At 45.6% G+C, this 22,959-nt stretch overlaps 1 protein-coding gene across 1 annotated transcript; it reads left to right on the top strand.

Annotated features, from left to right (window-relative positions):
* The first annotated feature begins 3,066 nt into the window (after positions 1-3,066).
* LOC139410193 (protein-glutamine gamma-glutamyltransferase K-like) lies at positions 3,067-22,944 on the top strand. The gene is made up of 14 exons (XM_071155656.1): positions 3,067-3,337; positions 5,720-6,009; positions 6,118-6,309; positions 17,662-17,913; positions 18,260-18,378; positions 18,510-18,617; positions 18,773-18,950; positions 19,280-19,418; positions 19,550-19,742; positions 19,969-20,122; positions 20,254-20,538; positions 20,668-20,828; positions 20,983-21,119; positions 21,282-22,944. The coding sequence occupies exons 2-14, from the start codon at positions 5,721-5,723 to the stop codon at positions 21,424-21,426; spliced, it is 2,352 nt and encodes a 783-aa protein (XP_071011757.1). The 5' UTR covers positions 3,067-3,337; position 5,720; the 3' UTR covers positions 21,427-22,944.
* Positions 22,945-22,959: the final 15 nt, after the last annotated feature.

The raw sequence follows: 22,959 nt of genomic DNA, 5'->3' as shown, positions 1-22,959 counted from the left end.
CCACGTTCGTCTGTACAAACAATAGTACACAAATATTAACACCAAGTATAAACACCACGCAGCCGTCATACCGCTCAGGAAGGAGACGCGTTCTGTCTCCTAGAGATGAACGTACTTTGGTGCGAAAAGTGCAAATCAATCCCAGAACAACAGCAAAGGTAATTGTGACGATGCTGGAGGAAACAGGCACAAATGTATCTATTTCCAAAGTAAAACAAGTCCTATATCGACATAACCTAAAAGGACGCTCAGCAAGGAAGAAGCCACTGCTGCAAAACCGTCATAAAATAGCCAGATGACGGTTTGCAACTGCACATGGGGACAAAAATCTTATTTTTTTGGAGAAATGTCCTCAGGTCTGGTGAAACAAAAATAGAACTGTTTGGCCATAATGACCATTGTTATGTTTGGAGGAAAAAGGGGGAGGCTTGCAAGCCGAAGAACACCATCCCAACCATGAAGCACAGGGGTGGCAGCATCATGTTGTAGGGGTGCTTTGCTGCAGGAGGGACTAGTGCACTTCACAAAATAGATGGCATCACAAGGAGAGAAAATTATGTGGATATATTGAAGTAACATCTCAAGACATCAGTCAGGAAGTTAAAGCTTGGTTGCAAATGGGTCTTCCAAATGGACTATGACCCCAACCATACTTCCAAAGTTGTGGCAAAATGGCTTAAGTACAACAAAGTCAAGGTATTGGAGTGGCCATCACAAAGCCCCGACCTCAATCCCATAGAAAATGTTTGGGCAGAACTGAAAAGGCGTGTGCGAGCAAGGTGGCCTACAAACCTGACTCGGTTACACCAGCTCTGTCAGGAGGAATAGGCCAAAATTCACCCAACTTATTGTGGGGAGCTTGTGGAAGGCTACCCGAAACATTTGACCCAAGTTAAACAATTTAAAGGAAATGCTACCAAATACTAATTGAGTGTACGTAAACTTCTGACCCACTGGGAAATCTGAAATAAATCATTCTCTCTACTATTATTCTGACATTTCACATTCTTAAAATAATAATATTTACTAGGATTAAATGTCAGGAATAGTGAAAAACTGAGTTTAAGTGTATTTGGCTAAGTTGTATGTAAACTTCCGACTTCAACTGTTTGTAGTGGTGTAATAATGTTATATGATGTATTATTTCATCTTTTGTTTTATGTGTGACATAAGTGCCTTAATGTGTTTGGACCCCATGAAGAGTAGGACTGTACCATCTCCCCAAGTTGGAAGAAGTGTCCTAGAAGACCAACAGTCTCCTTGCCTTTCTCTTTTGATAAGTTTTATTGTGGTAATACATTGCAATATTTTTAATACTGTTAGAGTTGTTGTCCTTTTCTTTTAACTTAATATGCATCAATATCTAAACTCTCTGACATTCAACCCCTGACTTACTGCCTGAAGCTGACCGGCGTTGATGTTAGTGGCAACCCTGTCACTCAGATTGCCAACATCCAATCTGAGTTGTCCAAGCTACTGCCCTAAGTCACTGACCTCCTGATCTGATTGGGCAAACGGCAGGGCACATTCTAAGTTTCCCTTAGACACAGATCTAGGATAAGCTTATCCTACCCCCAAATCCTTATTCATAACTATTCTAAACGGAAAACTGACATTAGATCAGTGTCTAGGGGCAACCCCCCTATTCCCGACATACTACCATCAGCAGAATATGTTTGTGTGTGTCTATGTTTGTGGGCATGCATGTATGTGAGAAGCAGAGGGGTGGTTTTTGAAGTGTTTTGTGTCTCTTTTCCACCATTTATTCCACTTGTGTGGGGACATGGATTCACAGTGACCCCCACTATTGTGTAAGTAAACAATTTGGGTAAATATACATATACTGGCACAATCCACAACTGTTAAAGTTAAGTGAAAAAACAAAGTGTGTGGTTAATCTATGTAGGGTTGAATTCTAGTGACACGTTGTATTCATTCTGAGTCATTAGGAAATTCTGGCAATAATTGCCTATAAGTTTGCGTTTCATCTCCATGGTACGTGAACCTGGGTCCTAAGAGCCATTCCACTAAATATATTAATTCACGATAAATACTTACCCTCACTGTTGACATACAGAAATTAATTTAATTGACATTTCTACAAAATAATTTGAGATGAATGTTGAGAAATGTGAAGCATCAAGTTATGAGATATCCCACTATCATGTGATAAGGGCTATGTTTGAGATAAAAATGTATTATGTTTAAACTCAAAGAGACCCATAGGGATCTTACATCACAAATGTATGTCTCAGATATGTTCAACTTTTACATGTACAGTATGTATCCCCATGAAGTCTCTCAGAATGCACAGCCAGAGCTAACTGTTTTATAATATAAAATACAACATGTCTTAACAATGTCTTAACTCATTTTCAAACTGCAGTGGTTACATATCATGTCCGAAAATGACTGCTCAGTGTTTGAAGTGTAGCATTCATCTGTGTTTGGATGGGTTTGTTTGAACTTAATCAGAGGCAACTTTCAACTTGGGGTCACAAGATTTATGGAGAATTGAACTCTGAGGGGCTCACATGGATGCGAGCGTGACATCACAAGTGAATATCTGAGATGTGTTTGGGGGGTGTCAAATTTGGAACCATTTGTCTTGACTGGTGTTCAGACAGCACAGTGGTAGAGAGACATGTTGCATAGAAGCCTGCCTGATTAAATGACTGCATTCATGTGAACAGTCTCATGACATATCCCCTGTGTGTGTAAGATGCCCTTTATCCTCTTTTTATCATTGTCACCTGGTTGTCTGGAGTTTTCACTGTTTTCTTCTGTTTTGAAATGTGTGTAGCCATTCACTTTGGTGTCAGGCTTGCTTAAAGTATCAGATTGTCTATTACTTTTAGAAAGTTAAAAGGGAAAGTCCTCGGTGGGCTGAGAGTTTAGTTTGAAGGTTCAACACAAGTTAGGCAATTTGTGGTATAGATTTTGACATTGAATAGATAGTTTGACATGTGCACACACAATGCTACAGTCAGCAACTAAGCGGGACACACGCCACTGCACTGATTCTATTATGGGAAATGGGATGGGCCAATTTGGGGAAAGTGCCCAGACTGACTGACTTCATACTGTATCAATGGACTAGGGGAGGAGAATGAGGAGGCAAGGAATGTGTTTCTACTGTCTATCTCATAATCTTGAGTTTAAAAGTTCTCTCAAAGAGGATACTAAGTAGTTCAACACAGTGTGAAGAAGAGAGGACACGCACAGCATACCACGGCAATATTATTTTGACCTGCGCACAGGACTGTTCAGTCAGCGGCTGCCAGTGGGGATTCAACAAACACTAACCCGTCGGAGAACTCAACACATAGATTACAAAGTAAGTGAATATCTGTAAATGTCTGACAGTTAAAATCATGATTCATGAATTCAATTCATTATCATCCAGATAGCCTGCTGTTTTTAAACTTAGTGGTGTTTGACACATTGCGAAATACAATTCACTATGTCTCTGTTCACACCGTGAGTCACAGATCATCTCATCCAGTTTGAGGAAAAGGATGGGAGATGAAACTATGTCTTTGGTCGGGGTTCACCTGTGATTGGCTTCTGGCAAAGTAACATGCACCTTGAACTAATTTGTTTGGCCAATCAATTAGTGGCTTTATCAGCAGTCTAGACAAGTTGTTCAGTGTCAGATAGATTCCCAATGTTATAACAAATGTATTTGTCCACATTGAAGAACATTGTAATTTAAAGAATAGAAAAACAGATTTTCACAGAACAGAAAGGGTGACTAAGGAAAAGGACAAAACGGTGTGGTAATTAGCTAGATTATTGTCTGTGCTTATTGTATGATATAGTGCTTACTGTGTGTCATTATAGTGAATTGGTCTGTTATTTTGTGACCTGCCTTATTTAATTGCTATTTTTAATTGCTCGTTTTCTGCAGTATTATGTCAGAAAGGTAATAACAAAGAAACAAATAATTCAAAAATAAAATGTTATTGGTCGTGCTCAGATTTTGCAGATGTTATAGCAGGTGCAGCCGAAATGCTTATGTTTCTAGCTCCAACAGTGCAGTAATACATAACAATACAAAACAATACACACAAATCCCCAAATAAAGCAATTAAGAAAGTTCAGAACAAGCAATAGCAAAGTCTGGAATATAAATATAAATATGTATATATACAGTACATATAGCACTTGTAGGCAAGAGTTCACTCACATGCATACACCTCACCAGCCTACAAATACTTGACTTACAGTATGACTATCTCAACCTCTCTCTTCAGTCCCACCCTCATCATATAAATACGTACATCTACTACACTAGACACTACTGCACATCTACCACCTACTGTAGCTGTATCCAAGCCTGAGGGCAAACCCTATCAACAGTGACTGCTGTACAGTACTGTATGTAATCAAGTCCACCAGGTGAGAGTTCATGCTTCAACGGTCTACTCCTTTCTTTGTATCAGTCAGTCTAGCCATGCCTAACCAACAAGACTTCTGAAACATGCTCATAGCCACTGGCAAAACATTCACTCCTGGCAGATTAGATGGTGAGCATTTTCTTTCAGCTCTGGATAAGTGAAAATGATTCCTAAATTGCATTGGGGTGTGGTTTCTGGCCCTCCCTTGTTTCACAAAATGTCATAAAAAAATATTTAGCTGCAGTGACTCAAGCTCTGGGGTACACTCCTCCACACTTAGCGGCAATTCATTAATTGTACATTTTCCGTCTGTCCACTGTATGTAATAATATTGTACTTACAAGCTAGATACAACACAGAGCAGGTCTACTGGACATGGCTAAATGCCACCCAGCAAGCTGGACATTCACCCATTCTCAAATGGAACACATTCCCATTCCGTACAATCCTGACCTCAACCCGTTCATATTTTTGGCACTGGGGCAGGTGGTGTACTTCTTACCCTATCATTGTGTATATGTATGAGCATGTGTCCATATGTCTTTAATGGTTTGTGTGTGTGTACATATTATGTGTTTGAATGTACAGTATGTGTACATATCCATGTGCATACCGCTTGTGTCAGGATTCAAGTTATTGTTGCAGTAGTTAGGTATTTCCATTTTTAGTTAGATTTCCTATATCCCACTTTTCCACTTATACATCTCAGCAGTTGCTCAATTTCTATTATGAATTCAAAATCAGTGTAATGTTTTCTCACTCTCCCTTTCCCAGTTGTTTTTCAGTCTGAGGGCAGAGGTGTTAAGTGTATTAGTAATGAAGAAGAAGCATTCCTTTCTTTCTCTGTCTAGAATTTATTTTCCATTTCTCCACTCCTTTCTTTGATTGTCCTCATTGGCACGTAGGTAAGGAATGAGCCGGCCCTCTTCCAGTGTTACCTCGTTGAGACTGTGATCTGTCACTATGTAGCAACAGTTAGTGAGAGGCAAGAATGCAGACAGAGTGTGGGAAAGACTTTCAGAGGGACTAAAGAAGTGACTGGATAGGCCTCTACAAAGAGGATTATGAAAAAGTTGGATAAGAATGAAAGAGTTAGATGAAGGAGCAATAGGACAGGAAAACAACATACACACATGATAAGGAGATGCTAGTTAGCTTTCATGCACTCATGAGAGCACAACATTTGATTTGTGATGCAAATTGACAAATTATAACGACATCTGTTCAAAAGTTATCGGATGGATCTGGATTGATGATAGAGTACCAAGCACAAGCAAAATGACAACAATACATGCTCCTCTGTTTTTTTTAATTCTCAGGATGCCTGTGGAAATGCTGTCAGTCAGACACTCTCTGTCTAATGTGGGTAGGTTCCCATCAGTCACATTGGGATGGGGGCAGGATGAGCCAGAGAAGGAGGAACCAGAGGAGGAGAACACAGAGGAGGGGGCGTGTCGACAATGGTTGCGTAAGATCTGTCCTTGCTGCTGTCAAAGACTGAGCGATGATGATGACATCACAGATACGGTCGTGACTGGGATCCCGGATGTCGACAACAATGCAGGGATGAATGGCGACAAGCCAGTCACTGGTGGAAGTGAGCTCGAAGGTAATTTACTCTTTTAAAACTATTATTATTACTATGCTAGACGTTGTTGCATTTGTGACAAAATGGTTGACATTAAAATGGCCTTCCTTCATTATATCCCTGTCTCAGAGCTGTTGTTGACAGTGCGGTCCATAGACCTGATGAAAACCAAGACGGGTCTGAACCGCCTGGAGCATCACACAGACCGTTACTATGGTGATGACCTCATCATCCGCAGGGGGAATACCTTCATGATGTGGCTTGACCTCTCACGACCTTACTACCCCAACACAGACAGACTCCACCTGGAGCTTAAGACAGGTCAGTGAGACATTCTGCAGAATCATGATAGGCTACTATGACTTAATGGCCTCGTCGTCCCCCTTCTGGGAATCCCTAGGGCTAATAAGTGCACATGATAACAGTAAGCCCTTTATAATCAATCATGCGAACTCTGAGAGTAACTTTAAGCTGTTGTGTGTTTACGGGTATGAGCGTGTGTGCTTCTTTGTGTGTGCTTGTGTCTCTGAAGCCCTGTGCCTCCACTATGTCTTGGTGGTTATCGCCATGGTAACTGATTCATCCATGTGGTTGTTGGCAAGTCTCCAGTGTTTTAGAGGAGAATATCTCACAGTCCTGCTCAAATCCCCCCTTTCCACTGAGGACTATCGCCTACCATAAACAGCTTTAATAACCACCAACCAGCTCACTAACTCAATTCACAATGTCCTTTCAGCTTCTTGATTGTAAACTTTATCTTAGAGTATGAGTGTGTACCATACTGTATGAGGAGATGTGTCTTAAGCTTGCTGGGTGGTAGCCAGTGTATTAATAGACAGGCAGCAAATCACCATCTATGCCATGCTGGTATTTATAGAACAGCAACATGCAGGACAGATTCTTTGGAATGAGTGTACCGCGGGTGGACTGTAGGTGTGTGTGTGTGTGTGTGTGTGTGTGTGTGTGTGTGTGTGTGTGTGTGTGTGTGTGTGTGTGTTTGAGGAAGCTATAGTTTCGCTACTTGTTTTTTCAAGCACACCCTATTGTGGCAGGACTGCACCCAGCTAGCGGCTCCAGCCGCGCGTCGACACCGGCCTCTGGGACGACCCGGAGGGCGAGGTGCAGGGAGGTCTGGATGGAGATGGTGGAATTCTTTTAACATGGAACACGTCCTCCACCGGAACCCAGCATCTCTCCTCCGGCCCATACCCCTCCCAGTCCACGAGGTACTGAAGGCCCCTCGCCCGACGTCTCGAATCCAATATGGATCGAACAGAGTATGCCGGGACCCCCTCGATGTCTAAAGGAGGCGGATGAACATCACTCACTTCAGCCTCCTGGAGCGGGCCAGCCACCACCGGCCTGAGGAAAGACACATGGAACGAGGGGTTAATACGGTAATTAGTGGGCAGTTGTAACCTATAACATACCTCGTTCACTCTCCTCAGGACTTTAAACGGCCCCACAAACCGCGGACCCAGCTTCCGGCAGGGTAGGAGGGGCAGGTTTCGGGTCGAGAGCCAGACCCTGTCCCCTGGTGCGAACACTGGGGCCTCACTGCGGTGACGGTCTGCGGCAACTTTCTGGCGCATTTTGGCATGCTGAAGGTGGACGTGGGCTGCCTCCCAGGTTTCCTCAGCGCGCCAAAACCAATTGTCCACCGCAGGAGCCTCGGTCTGACTCTGATGCCAAGGAGCCAGAACCGGCTGATACCCTAATACACATTGAAAGAGAGAAAGGTTAGTGGAGGAGTGACGTAGCGAGTTTTGGGCCATCTCTGTCCAGGGCACGCCCACTCCTCCGGACGGTCCTGGCAATAAGACACTATATCCTCAGGCACCCTATAGTGCCGGAAAACATGTGTAAACAGGGCTTCCTCAGTTTGTAAAGCCGTAGGGAGACCGGGCAAAAGGGAGGAGACGACAGGACTTAGAAAACCGATCCACAACGACCAGGATCGTGGTGTTACCCTGTGAAGGTGGAAGATCAGTTAAAAAATCCACCGACAGGTGCGACCACGGCGGTTGTGGAACGGGTAAAGGTTGTAGCTTACCTCTGGGCAGGTGTCTAGGAGCCTTGCACTGAGCGCACACCGAGCAGGAGGAAACATAAATCCTCACGTCCTTAGCAAAAGTGGGCCACCAGTACCTCGCATCAAGACAGCGCATCGTCCGACCTACCCCAGGATGACCAGAGGAGGGTGACGTGTGGGCCAATAGATCAATCAGTCGCGGACAGCAGACAGAACGTACAGACGACCACTGGACACTGAGGGGGAGAGGGCTCTGCACGTGACGCCCGCTCAATGCCCGCGTCCACCTCCCACACTACTGGCACCACCAAACACGAAGCTGGGAGTATGGCAGTGGGATCCATGGACCACTCCTCTGTGTCATACAGCCGGGACAATGCGTCTGCCTTAACGTTCTGGGAGCCTGGTCTGTAAGAAAGAGTAAATGCAAAACGAGTGAAAAACATGGCCCACCTTGCCTGACGAGGATTCAGTCTCCTCGCTTCCCGGATGTACTCCAGATTGCGATGGTCAGTCCAGATGAGAAAAGGGTGTTTAGCCCCCTCAAGCCAATGCCTCCACACCTTCAAGGCTTTTACCACAGCTAACAGCTCCCGGTCCCCCACATCATAGTTTCACTCCGCTGGGCTGAGCTTCTTCGAAAAGAAAGCACAGGGGCGGAGCTTTGGTGGCGTACCCGAACTGCTACTATTCCAGCTTCGGATGCGTCCACCTCCACTATGAATGGCAAAGAGGGATCCAGATGAGCCAACACAGGAACCGAGGTAAACAGAGTCTTCAGGTGCTTAAAAGCCCTGTTCGCCTCAGCCGACCACTGCAAGCGCACCGGGCCCCCCTTTAGCAGTGAGGTAATGGGAGCAGCAACCTGACCAAAACCCCGGATTAACCTCTGGTAGTAATTGGCAAACCCTAAAAAAACGCTGCACCTCCTTTACCGTGGTTGGAGTTGGCCAATTACGCACGGCTGCAATGCGGTCGCTCTCCATTTCCACTCCTGATGTGGAAATCCGATGCCCTAGGAAGGAGATGGATTGTTGAAAGAACAAGCCTTTCTCAGCCTTGACATATAGATCATGCTCCAACAGGCGACCAAGCACTTTGCGCACCAGGGACACATGCTCGGCGCGTGCAGCGGAGTATATCAGGATATCATCGATATACACCACTACACCCTGCCCATGCAGGTCTCTGAAGATCTCATCTACAAATGATTGGAAGACTGATGGAGCATTCATCAACCCATATGGCATGACACGGTACTCATAATGACCTGAGATGGTGCTAAATGCTGTCTTCCACTCATCACCCTTCCGAATACGCACCAGATTGTACGCACTCCTGAGATATTGACTTAATATCTGTAGTTATAAGAGGTAGCAGGTAACTATATTTCACCGGGATTTTATTGAGACCTCGATAATCAATGCACGGGCGTAAAACACCATCCTTCTTCTTCACAAAAAAGAAACGCGAGGCTGAATTTACCCCTGACGCAGGGATTCAGAGACATATGTCTCCATAGCAACCGTCTCCGCTTGCGACAGGGGATACACGTGACTCCTGGGATATGCAGCGTCTACCAGGAGATCTATCGCACAATCCGTCTGGGGGAATGCACACGGTGGAGACCTGGTCTGGACTTTCCACCGTAGTAGCACAAACGGAAACCCCTAAACACCTACCTGAGCACCCTCGCGAACACCCCGTGAGAGCCCTCTGTGGCCAAGAAACAGTGGGGTTGTGACAAGCTAACCAGGGTAGGCCTAGCACCACAGAATACGCAGGAGAATCAATAAGGAAAATACTAATCTTCTCCTTGTGACCCTCCTGTGTTATCATACACAAAGGAGCGGTGACCTCCCTGATAAACCCTGACCCTAATGGTCGACTATCTAAGGCATGAACAGGGAAAGGCATATCCACAGAAACAATAGGGATCCCTAAACTATAAGCTAAACTTTTATTAATGACATTCCCAGCCGTGCCTGAATCTACTAGTGCCTTATACTGGGAATGCAGGGAAAAATCAGGAAAAGTGACAGAGACAAACATTAGTGCATTAGTGCAACAGAGGGCTCTGGATGAGAATGGTGCCTACTCCCCTGGGGTGATGCCAGAGTGCCCTGCCTGCCGTCTCTATTCCCAGAGGAACCAACGCGGCACCGACCAGCAGTGTGCCCTCTGCGACCATATATGGTGCTCGAGCTGAAACCCCCTCCGGTCTCCCTGCGCACCATCCCTCCCAATTCCATAGGTTTGGGAGAGAGGGTGCAGGAGGATGGAACAACCAGACCCCGATCTAGACGTTCACGAGTAGCCAGCATGTTGTCCAGCCTGATGGACATGTCCACCAGCTGGTCAAAGGTGAGGGTGGTGTCTCTACAGGCCAGCTCCCGACAGACGTCCTCACGTAGACTACAACGGTAATGGTCGATCAGGGCCCTGTCGCTCCATCCAGCGCCGGAAGCCAGGGTCCTAAACTCCAGAGCAAACTCCTCTGTACTCCTCGTCTCCTGCATCAGATGATAGAGGCGCTCACCGGCCGCTCTGCCTTCGGGTGGGTGGTCGAATACTGTCCTGAAATGGCGGGTGAACTCCTCAAAATGGTCCAACGCCGCATCCTTCTCTCCACACACAGCGCTGGCCCACTCCAGGGCTTTCCGGGTGAGGCATGAGACGAGGGCGCAACTCTTCTCACGGTACGATGGAACTGGGGAGACCGTGGCCAGATACAAATTTAGTTTAAGGAGAAAACCCTGGCAGCCGGCATTATCTCCGCTGTATCCCTGGGGTAGGGATAAATGGATCCTGTTAAGTTCAGGAGGGGGAAAAGCGTTCAAGGAAGATCCCGTTTGTGGTGGTGGAGGCGCTGGAAAAACTCCCTGTCTCTCCCAGCGGTCCAAACTCTGGACAACGTGATCCATGGCGACGCTCAGACTGTCAATCTCCTCCGCTTGTTCCATGACGTATTCCTCCACCTCCATGAGCGAAGTACCTTCTCCTGCTGACTTCATATTTGGTTAGAGATTCTGTCAGAGTCGTGTGTATAGGTGGCTGGGAAGTCAGGCACAGGAGAGTAAAACGAGTGTAATGGAGTCTTTTTAATATACGTCCACTAAACGTGCTCCAAACACTAAATGTACAAACATAATAAACATGGGTACGAGGACCCGTCCCGCACCTATACCAACATAAACAACACTGACATAAAACAATCTCTGACAAAGACATGAGGGGGAAAAAAGGGTTAAATACACAACAGGTAATGAATGGGATTGAAACCAGGTGTGTAGGAAGACAACACAAAACCAATGGAAAATGAAAAATGGATCAATGATGGCTAGAAGACCGGTGACGTCGACCGCCAAGCACCTCCCGAACAAGGAGAGGCAACGACTTCGGTAGAAGTGGTGACACACAGAGAGACAGGAAACACAGGGATAAATACACCGGGGAAAATAAGCAATACCTGGAGGGGGTGGAGACAATCACAAGGACAGGTGAAACAGATCAGGGCGTGACAGTACCACCCCCCTCCCCTCTAGGGACGCCACTTGGCGTCCTACCTGGGTGCATACCTGGCTGACCGAGGTGTTGGCGGTGAAAATCGGCAATGAGGGCCAGGTCCAGGATGCCCCTTGGTCGAACCCTCAGGAGAGGTCTCACTGTATTCGCTGGCTGGCCATCGATGACACGGGGGGTGGGATGGGCCTAGAACAGAAGACAGAGGACTGTGAGACACGGGCTTAATCCTGGACACATGAAAAGTAGGGTGAACACAGAGGGTACGGGGCAACAGCAGTGGGACTAATGACTCTAGAAATGGGGAAAGGACCAATGAAACGGGCGGGTTAGTTTTTTGTGAATCTACCCGGAGGGTTCGGTCCCGAGTGGACAACCATACCCTCAGCCCAACCCGATAGCGAGCAGCCAGAGTCCGGTGGCGGTCCGTTTGTCAACGATACCTGGAGGTGGTCTTGAGAAGACCCGCCGAGCTCTTTTCCAGGTAAGCCGACAGCGGCGGACGAACATCTGGACTGAAGGTATGTTGACATCAACTTCTTGCTCTGGGCTGATACCCCCATGGAGCATTCAAATGCGAAGGAGGAGAGTCCAGTAGCCAAGCAGGGGAGAGTGTTCCTGGCATATTCCACCAGGATCAGTTACTGACTCCAGGTGATGTGATTACTGGCAACAAGACACCAGAGTGCTGTCTCCATATCTTGATTGGCTCGCTCCGACTGGCCATTAGATTGGGGATGAAACCCAGATGACAGGCTGGCTCACGACCCGATAAGAGTGCAGAACGCCTTCCAGATTTGGGACGAGACCTGAGGACCCCGGTCCGAGACAATGTCACCCGGGAGTCCATGGATTCGGAAGATGTGCTGCACCATAAGCTGGGCCGTCTTCTTGGCTGAAGGTAACTTCGGGAAGAAGGATGAAATGGGCGGCCTTGGAGAATCTGTCAACCACCGTGAGGATGGTGGTGTTCCCATCTGACGGAGGAAGCCCAGTGACAAAATCCAGGGAAATATGGGACCAGGGGCGATGAGGGACAGGGAGTGGCTGTAGGAGGCCAGATGGAGCTTGCCACAGAGTCTTGCTTTGCGCATATACCATGCATGCGGTGATGAAGGTTGAGACATAAGGAACCATGATGGGCCACCAGAAGCATTGATGAAGGAAAGCCAGAGTTCGACGAGTGCCAGGATGACAAGTAAGCCTGGAAGAGTGAGCCCATTCCAGGACCTGAGGCCAAACACCGAATCAGGAACAAATAGCCGGTTATCCACCTCCCCCCTCCCCCCAGGGTCTGCCTTGCGGACCTAGTCTCAATTCCCCAAACAGAAGCTGCCAAACAAGAGGAAGGCGGGATGCTCTCAGATTCAGAGGGAGTGGCAGTGGAACTGTACAGACAGGTTAGAGCATCCGGCTTCACATTTTTTGACCCTGGGCGGTAGAAGATGGTGAAATTGAACCTGGTAAATAACAGAGCCCATTGAGCTTGCCTTGGGTTGAGGCGCTTGGCAGTGCGGAGGTATTCTAAATTCTTATGATCTGTCCATACCGGAAATGGATGTTCCGACCCCTTTCAGCCAGTGTCTCCACCCCTCCAGAGCAATCTTAACTGCTAGAAGTTCCTGATTCCCAACGTCATAATTCCTCTCCGAAGAGTTGAGACATGAAGGCACAGAGATGAAGCTTTTGGTCCTGGACGGATCGCTGGGAAACAACGGCCCCTACTCCCCATGTTGGGAGCCTCAACCTCCACCACAAACTGATGAGTTGGGTCCGGATGGATGAGGATGGGAGCAGTAGTAAATCACTGCTTTAGATCCCCATAAGCCTTGTCTGCTGCTGGAGACCATGTGAACGGTACCTTGGGAGAGGTGAGTGTAGATAGGGGAGCCACCAGATTGCTGTAGCCTCGAATGAAATGGCGGTAGAAATGTGCAAAACCCAGAAACCATTGGAGCTGCACCCTGGACCTGGGCTGGGGCCAATTCAGCACTGCTCTCACCTTCTCCGTATCCAGCTGTACATTCCCCTCAACAATAATGTATCCCAGAAAGGAGATAGTGGAGAGGTGGAACTCGCACTTCTCAGCCTTTACTAACAACTGATTCTCCAAGAGGCGCTGAAGGACCTGTCGAACATGGAGAATGTGTTCCTGGACAACACGAGAGAAAACCAGGATGCTGTCAAGGTAGACATAAACAAAACGAGCCTGGTCGTTGACCAGAGCCTGGAAGACAGCAGGCGCGTTGGTGATTCCAAACGGCATAACCAGGTACTCAGTGTTCACTGGCAGTGTTGAAAGCTGTCTTCCACTCGTCTCCTTCGCGTATCCGCACAAGGTAGTAGGCATTCCGAAGTTCCGGTTTGGAAAAGATAGTAGCCCCCTGGAGAGGTTTGAAAGCTGAGGAGAGGAGTGGAAGAGGGTATTGATTTTTAATCGTAATATCATTGAGGCCCCGGTAATCAATGCATGGACGCAGGGTCTTGTCCTTCTTCCCCACAAAGAAGAATGTTGCGCCGGCAGAAAAGGCAGAAGGGCGAATGCTCCCAACAGCCAGTGAGTCCTCAATGTACTCCTCCATGGCCTTGGTCTCAGGACCGGGCAGGGAATATAGCCGGCCTCGAGGCGGTGTGGTGCCCAGAAGGAGGTCAATAGCACAATCGTAAGGACGATGTGGAGGAAGGGAGGTAGCACGGAGGCCATGATACTCTGCGGGCACAGCAGAGTGATCCGAGGCCGTACTTAATCCTGGAGACAGACGTTTCAGAGATGGCTGTGCCACCTTTAAGCAGTGTGAATGGCAAAATTAACTCCAACCCAGAATGCAAACCGTAGTCCAGTCAATATCTGGGTTGTGTTTTTGGAGCCAAGAAAACCCCAAAACCATTGTGTCGCTAAGTTGTCATAATGCTTCAGCAAATGTACATTATCCCAGGGGCATTGGAAGATACAATATAAGTAACCTAATTTATGTCCCACTTACTGCCCTGAATGCCTCTGCTGACACATGCATACAAACATATGTACAATACACACACGTACACATGGATTTTGTGTTGTAGATATGTGGTAGTAGAGTAGGGGCCTGAGGGCACACACTTAATGTTGTGAAATCTATTGTTAATGTATAACTGCCTTAGTTTTGCCGCACCCCATGAAGAGTAGCTGCTGCCTAATGGTGATCTGTAACAAATAGAAATACCCCATAATGAAAAAAATGTTTTTTAGACTGAAATATTACATTTAAATAAGTATTCAGACGCTTTACTCAGTACTTTGTTGAAGCACCTTTGGCAGCGATTACAGCGTCGAGTCTTCTTGGGTATGACACTACCAGCTTGGCACACCTATATTTGGGGAGTCTTCTCTGCATATCCTCTCAAGCTGTCAGGTTGGATGGGAAGTGTCACTGTACAGCTATTTTCAGGTCTCTCCAGAGATGTTCGATCGGGTTCAAATCAAAGCTGGGAAGGTTCTCCCATCTCCACAGAGAAACTCTCGGGCTCTGTCAGAGTGACCATTGGGTGCTTGGTTTTTGCTCTGACACGTACTACCAACTGTGGGACCTTATATAGACAGGTGTGTGCCTTTCCAAATCATGTCCAATCAATTGAATATACCACAGGTGGAGTCCAATCAAGTTGTAGAAACATCTCTAGGTTGATCAATGGAAACAGGATGAACCTGAGCTCAATTTCGAGTCTCATAGCAAAGAGTCTGAATACTTATTATTATTATTTTAAATGTTTTCCTAAATTTGCCAACATTTCTAAAAACCGATTTTCGCTTTGTCATTATGGGGTATTGTGTGTAGATTGATGAGGCTAAAAAACGATGTAATCAATTTTATAACAAGGCTGTAACGTAACAAAAATTGTGGGAAAAGGAAGGGGTCTGAATACTTTCCAAATGAAACTGTACAAAGCTGTTCGTTTCAGTCTACTCCTGGGGTGTCTAAATCATTCCGTGGAGTGCCTAGTGCCTAATCATTCCGTGGAGTGCCTAGTTTCCTAAACTCGGTCCTGAGGATCTCAAAAGGTGCACGTTTTGGTTTTGGCCCTAGCACTACACAGCTGACTCAAATAATCAACTAGTCATCAAGATTTGATTATTTTTTATCAGCTGTGTAATGCTAGGGCCAAAACCAAAATGTGTACAACTTGGGGTCCCCAGGGCCGAGTTTGGGAAACGCTGGCCTAGTGTCTGCTGGTTTTTGGGTTTTCCTTTCAATTAGGACCTAGACATCCAGGTGGGGGGACCCCATTTCAAGAAAACATGCACTCATTAAGATCAGGTGTGGCCAATTAGTGGGTGTGGCCAACACACCTGAACACACTTAACATGATAGAGGATAGAGAGAGTTTTGTTGATGCTGAGAACAGAATGTTTGTTTTAAAATAACAGAAGTTTTCTTGTGGTTTTATGGACAGTTTTCTTAACGCTCTCAGAACAATTTGAGAACATGGCTTTAAATAGAACCATGAGGAAACCTGTAGGAAATGCTATGCTGAAGTACTGAAATGCCCACAGAAGAACATTGTTTCTTAACATTCTCTGATTTATTTGATTTCAGAGAACTGTTTAAATGTAGCCATGTTTGAACTTTTAGAAAACATTCTGTTAAAGTAATAAAACACCATGAATATTCAGTTTTTTTGTGAAGTCCCTTAAATGTGCTGAGAATGTTCCAAAGCCAAGCAACTGTCCTTTACCATTCCCAGAAAGTAGTTGTGGGAAGGGTTGTATGCAAAATAACCATAGTACAACCACGCTTTCACCAAGCTCTAAGAAACATATGGTCTCAGAACATTATGTACTAGCTGAGCAGGGTGCGGTCATCAATCTGGAATACAGTGGCTTGCGTAAGTATTCACTCCCCTTGGCATTTTTCCTATTTTGTTGCCTTACAACCTGGAATTAACATGGATTTTTTGGGGGGGTTCGTATAATTTGATTTACACAACATGCCTACCACTTTGAAGATGCAAAATATGTTTTATTGTGAAACAAACAAGAGATAACTTGAGCGTGCATAACTATTCACCCCCCAAAGACAATACTTTGTAGAGCCACCTTTTGCAGCAATTACAGCTTCAAGTCTTTTGGGTATGTCTATATAACCTTGGCACATCTAGTCACTGGAAGTTTTGCCCATTCAAGGCAAAACTGCTCCAGCTCCTTCAAGTTGGATGGGTTCCACTGGTGTACAGCAATGTTTATGTCATATCACAGATTTTCAATTGGATTGAGGTCTGGGCTTTGACTAGGACATTCCAATACATGTAAATGTTTCCCCTTAAACCACTTGAGTGTTGCTTTAGCAGTATGCTTAGCGTCATTGTCCTGCCGGAAGGTGAACCTCCGTGCCAGTCTCGAATCTCTAGAAGACTGAAACAAGTTTCCCTCAAGAATTTGCCTGTATTTAGCAGCATCCATCAGTCCTTCAATTCTGACCAGTTTCCCAGTCCCTGCCAATGAGAAACATCCCCAAAGCATTGATGCTGCCACCACCATGCTTCACTGTGGGGAGGGTGTTCTCGGGGTGATGTGAGGTGTTGGGTTTGCGCCAGACATAGTGGGTTTTTTTATGGCCAAAAATATACATTTTAGTCTCATCTGACCAGAGTACCTTCTTCCATATGTTTGGGGAGTCACCCACATGCCTTTTGGCGACCACCAAACGTGTTTGCTTATTTTTTTTTTTTAAATTTCACTTCACCAATTTTGACTATTTTGTGTATGTCCATTATATGAAATCCAAATAAAAATCCATTTAAATTACAGGTTGTAATGCAACAAAATAGGAAAAACGCCAAGGGGGATGAATACTTTTGCAAGGCACTGTAGAACTCCTTTGGGAGGGAATACATTGATGGGGTTTATAACTAAGTACAGGAAATGAGCTAACGTGTGTCTGTGAAAAGTTTTATTACGATATGCAACTCTTGTTTTTGGCAACTTTGCCAACATTTTTTCATGACAAGTGACAGCAACTTCATGTCATTTTTTGCAAATGATCAATTCAGTTAAAATAGGAGTAAGAGATATTGCACCACAGAATTACACCACATTTTGTTCTTATCCCGCTGAGTAATATGTCTGTGTGTTTATGGGACAGGATCCCTACCTACAGTGGCAAAGGGCACCCATGTCATCATCCCATTGGTTGAGGAGCTGGAGGATGACCGTTGGGAGGCCAAGATCGTGAAACGGGACGGCAACAGGATCAAGCTGTCTGTTAACTCCCAGCCCACTGCCATGATTGGCCGATACCAGCTCACTGTGGCAACGCATAGCCCGAAGGGCAAGGCCACATCTACACATGACCCAGGGAATGACATCCGCATGCTGTTTAACCCTTGGTGTGAAGGTGAGAGGAGAGAGAGAGAGAGTGAGAGAGAGAGAGAGAGAGATTAAATGAGTTAATACAAAGAGAGCTTATCCCTGTTCTCAGCCCACTGACTCTTAAAAATAATACTCACACCCAACATAATAGATCTCTGGGTGGTATAATGAAACATAATCTAACCGGTCAGGTAAGCCATATATTTGTGTAATAAAGGAAATATGTGTCATTCAGAAGATCTAGTCTTACATCCTTCTGTAAGCTCAGAGACTCTCCATAGTCCAATCCACCCTTATTTCAGGCTCATGACATGATGGAATTGTTTTATTTTTGAATAACTGAATCTGACCGCTCTCTCTTTCTTCATCAGATGACACTGTGTACATGGACGATGAGGATGAGAAGAATGAGTATGTCCTGAATGACGTCGGCAGGCTTTACTATGGCACAGAGAACCAGATTGGTGCAAGAACATGGAACTATGGACAGGTGAAGGAACATGAAGATTGTCAGTCAGGTGATGGGAAAATGTGGCCTGAGTAAGTCAGACCCAACTAACTTATTTCTATCATTGTCAATGCTTCTCTCTCTCCTTCCATCTCTACCTCTCTATTTCTCAGTTTGATGAGGGGATCCTGGATGCCTGTCTGTATGTTTTGGAGAAGAGTGTAACCCCCCCCTCAGGCTGGGGAGACCCTGTCAATGTAGTCCGAGTCATTTCAGCCATGGTGAGTTCTCCTCGCAAACACAAGGTGTCTTAAAAACCTCACACTATTACCTCTAACATCACTTCTAAGTCCAATCAATGTCCAACCAAACTGGCACCTCCTTATTCCAACTCTAAACTGAATCCAATGTGAACCTGTAATCTCCTTCATCCCAGATCAACTCCCCAGATGATTGTGGGGTCGTGGAGGGTAATTGGTCAGGGAAGTATGTGGGAGGGACTTCCCCTACAGCCTGGAGTGGCAGTGTGGACATCCTGAAGAAGTACCAGAAGGACGGAGGCATACCAGTCAGATATGGCCAGTGTTGGGTCTTCTCTGGGGTCACTACCACAGGTTAGTTACTGTACTGGGGCGGCAGGGTAGCCTAGTGGTTAGAGCGTTGGACTAGTAACCGGAAGGTTGCGAGTTCAAACCCCCGAGCTGACAAGGTACAAATCTGTCGTTCTGCCCCTGAACAGGCAGTTAACCCACTGTTCCCAGGCCGTCATTGAAAATAAGAATTTGTTCTTAACTGACTTGCCTGGTTAAATAAAGGTAAAATAAAAAAAAATAAAATAAAAGTATGTGTGTGTTTGTACATGATCAAATCAAATTACTTTTATGAGAGGGTGCTAGGTTGATATGCATTGACCCCTATCCTCTCACCATTCTATCTCTTTCAGTATTGAGGTGTTTGGGCATTCCCTCCCGTAGTGTGTCCAACTTCAACTCTGCCCATGACACAGATGTCTCCCTGACAACAGACGTGTACTTCAATGAGAATTTGGAGTCTATAGATCACCTCAACACTGACTCCATCTGGTTAGTAGAATACACATAATATCTCATTCAGTGTATCATCTTAGTCATGTCATCACACACCACTCTTACAATATGGATTTACTAGATTCCATCTAAATTATAACCCATCCCTCCATCATTTCTGTCTTTAGGAACTTCCACGTGTGGAACGACTGTTGGATGGCTCGTCCAGACTTGCCACCAGGTCATGGTGGCTGGCAGGCGGTAGACTCCACCCCCCAGGAGACTAGCCAGGGCACCTTCCGCTGCGGCCCTGCCTCCATCACCGCCATCCGCAACGGACAAGTGTTCCTCAAACATGACTCACCCTTCATCTTTGCCGAGGTCAGTCTAGTCTGTCTTCCTCTTTCTACCTTTGTCTTTCCTGAGATGTAATTATCACACCTCACTCTGCTTGACCTCAGCTTTCCATGCTAGCAGGGTACGTTTCACAAATAATCTTCTGTCTATCTCAGATGCACAGTGATGACCTCACATGCCCCTGTCAGTCTCAGCTGTCCTCCATCTCGACCATCTCTACCTTTCTCTTCCTGCTGTACCTGTCCTGTAGGTGAACAGTGATAAGATATACTGGCAGAGGAACCTGGATGGCACCTTCACCCAGATCCACAGTGAGAAGAATGCAGTGGGCCACTGTATCAGCACCAAGGCTGTGGGCTCAGATGAACGCAACGATATCACACACCTTTACAAGCACCCAGAAGGTAGCTTCACATAGCTGTGCAAACACTGACATGCATTGTTTTATTACACACGTATACAAGCAGACTCCTGTACAAGGCAAGCATCCAGAAGGTAAAATGCATTAATTCCCACTTTATTGCCATTCTATCAGGCACAGAAGAGGAACGCATTGCTGTGGAGACTGCCAGTCGCTATGGTTCCAAACCAGATACCTACTCCACTCCAATCGCTGAGGATATATCAATAGAGGTGACCATGGATGGGGAGGGGCCACGCATGGGGGGAGATGCAGAACTGAACATTGTCATGCGAAATGCTAGTTCTCTCCCACGCACTATCAACCTCCACAGCCAGGTGGCAGTCATGTACTACACTGGCGTGCTCAAGGCCACCGTCAAGAAGGACGAAACACCTGTGGAGCTGCTAGCCAATGAAGGTGAGCCAATGAATATATTGTATTACACATCAGTGACGTTCAGTCAGACAGTGTTATGTATTGCATGCCCAGGTGTTTCTGATCCCTAGTCCTGTCCTGTCCCCCTCTCCTGTCCCCCTCTCCTAACAGTGAAGACCTTGGAGTGGATCCTTCAGTACCAGCACTATCAGGACCAGCTAGTGGACCAGGCTGCTCTGATGCTGACCCTCTCAGTCCGGGTCACTGAGACACAGCAGGTCCTTGCCACTCAGTTCAGCTTCCGCCTCCGCACCCCCGACCTCATCATTAAGGTGAGACAAAACTACACAGACTGAATTAATCCTATCTACAGCATTTTTCTTTCTGTATATAATCTGTCTTTCTCTGTGTCTGATATTGTCTACTGATAATATGATTCAGAGATGTTCTGTAGTGGTAACAGTTTCCTATACTTTTCCCTCCTAGCCGGTAGGGGAGGCTGTGGTGGGGAAAAAGATGGCGGCTGAGATTTTCTTCACTAACCCTCTGCCACGCACACTGAAGGGAGTGGTGTTCCGTGTGGAGGGGCTGGGCCTGCAGAGTGTTCGACAGATCGCTGTTGGGTGAGAAACAATTATAATTCTGTTCATTATCTGCAGCTTCATCTAAGCACGGCTTTAGTCCTTATGACTCTGAAGGTGCACAATGTGTGACGCATGTTGTCACTGTTCTTTTATGTTCTGAACAAGCACAGGTCTGAGTGTCTCTCTCATCTCCTCTCTCAGTGACGTGGCCAGTCGCTCCTCTGTGACTCTGACGGAACACTTTGTTCCTACTCTGCCTGGATCCAGGAAACTGGTGGCTTCTCTGGACTGTAAGCAGCTCACACAAGTTCACGGCGTCGCCAACATTGATGTCAAGGAGAAATGAGCCTTTGGACACCATAGACCCCTTTTGGTCTGCTTTACTATTGAGGCATAATCACTGTGGATGACAGAAGATGTCACCACCTTCTCCTCTTCCATACCAGAGCACTGATGTTGCTGTTGAGTTCATTATGATGTTTGAAAGTACAGTCTAAGTTTGAGACACAGGAAAACCAAACACCATGCAAGACAAACCTTTTCAATCATCATATGTTTCAACTTGAGGATTCCTGTCCCTTATATTGTAACGTTTTTTCATCCCTTCCACTCAATATCAGATTGGACCTGTATAATGTGCCTTGGAAAGTGCCTAAGCATATGATTGCAGTCTTTACAAGATTGGTATTAGAACTTGTACAATTGCATGACATTTCAAAATGTATCTTACCTACTGAACAGAGCACAACTACAGTACATGACACATGGGAACAATAATGTTTGTTTAGTATGCTGTACAGTAAAGCACAAATACTGTGTACAGTGGTTTGTTATGTTGCCAGAGCATTGTATATCTATGACACAATCAGCTTTTTCTCAGATATTATTTTCTAACACTTATTAGAAGGGGTATGTGTTACCTTACACTCTACATTTGAATAATGCTATGGTGTTATTACCTCGTAAAACGTTGTTGATTTTAAGAGATCAGTTCTTTTAAACATACAGGTAACTGCCAAAATAAAGGACACACTTGGGTAAATGAGGAATACATTGTATATTGAAAGCAGGTGAATCCACACAGGTATGGTTCCTGAGCAATTGACATCCCGTTATGCTTAGGGCCATGTGTAAAAATTCTGGGCAGGCCAAGTTGCCCATTATTTTGCTACCATGGTTATGCCCTCATAGGATGACAATGCCCCCATCCACAGGGCACGAGTGGGCACTGAATGGTTTGTTGAGCATGAAAATTATGTAAACCATATGCTATCACCGTCTCAGTGACCAGATCTCAACCCAACACTTATGGGAGATTCTGGAGCAGTGCCTGAGAGCGTTCTCCACCACCATCAACAAAACACCAAATTATGGAATTCCTTGTTAAAGATAGGGATGCGACACCATCGATAGAGTTCCAGACACTTGTAGAATCTATGCCAACGCACATTGAAGCTGTTCTGACAGCTCGTGGTGGTCCAACATCCTATTAAAACACTTTATGTTGGTGTTTCCTTTATTTGGGCAGTTACCTGTATATCCACTTGTATTTATGCACGACAGTGTAACTGTCTAAAAGTAATTCTATGTGAAATTGATGAACATGAGTGTATTATGAAGTCAAGTTAAAGATGCTCCAGCCCAGGTTTTGTAGTAATATCAGCTAGCTTTTCTAAAATGGCAGCTTTGGCACTTAACAAAATTAACAACCCTGAAGTGTCACAAACTGATGTTAAGGCAGCTACATCACAAACAGTAGTCTGCAACTGCTTTAACTGTTTGAAAACAGAAAATATATTGTATTTATGTGATATTTACATTTTTATACTGTATTATACCATGCAAGTAAATGATTTCACTTCAATATTTTGCCCTTATT

The sequence above is a fragment of the Oncorhynchus clarkii genome, chromosome 5 (assembly GCF_045791955.1).
Source record: "Oncorhynchus clarkii lewisi isolate Uvic-CL-2024 chromosome 5, UVic_Ocla_1.0, whole genome shotgun sequence".
In the NCBI taxonomy this organism is placed as follows: Eukaryota; Metazoa; Chordata; class Actinopteri; order Salmoniformes; family Salmonidae; genus Oncorhynchus; species Oncorhynchus clarkii.
Note: the sequence above shows the minus strand (reverse complement) of the source record. Positions and strands in the feature narration are given on the sequence as shown.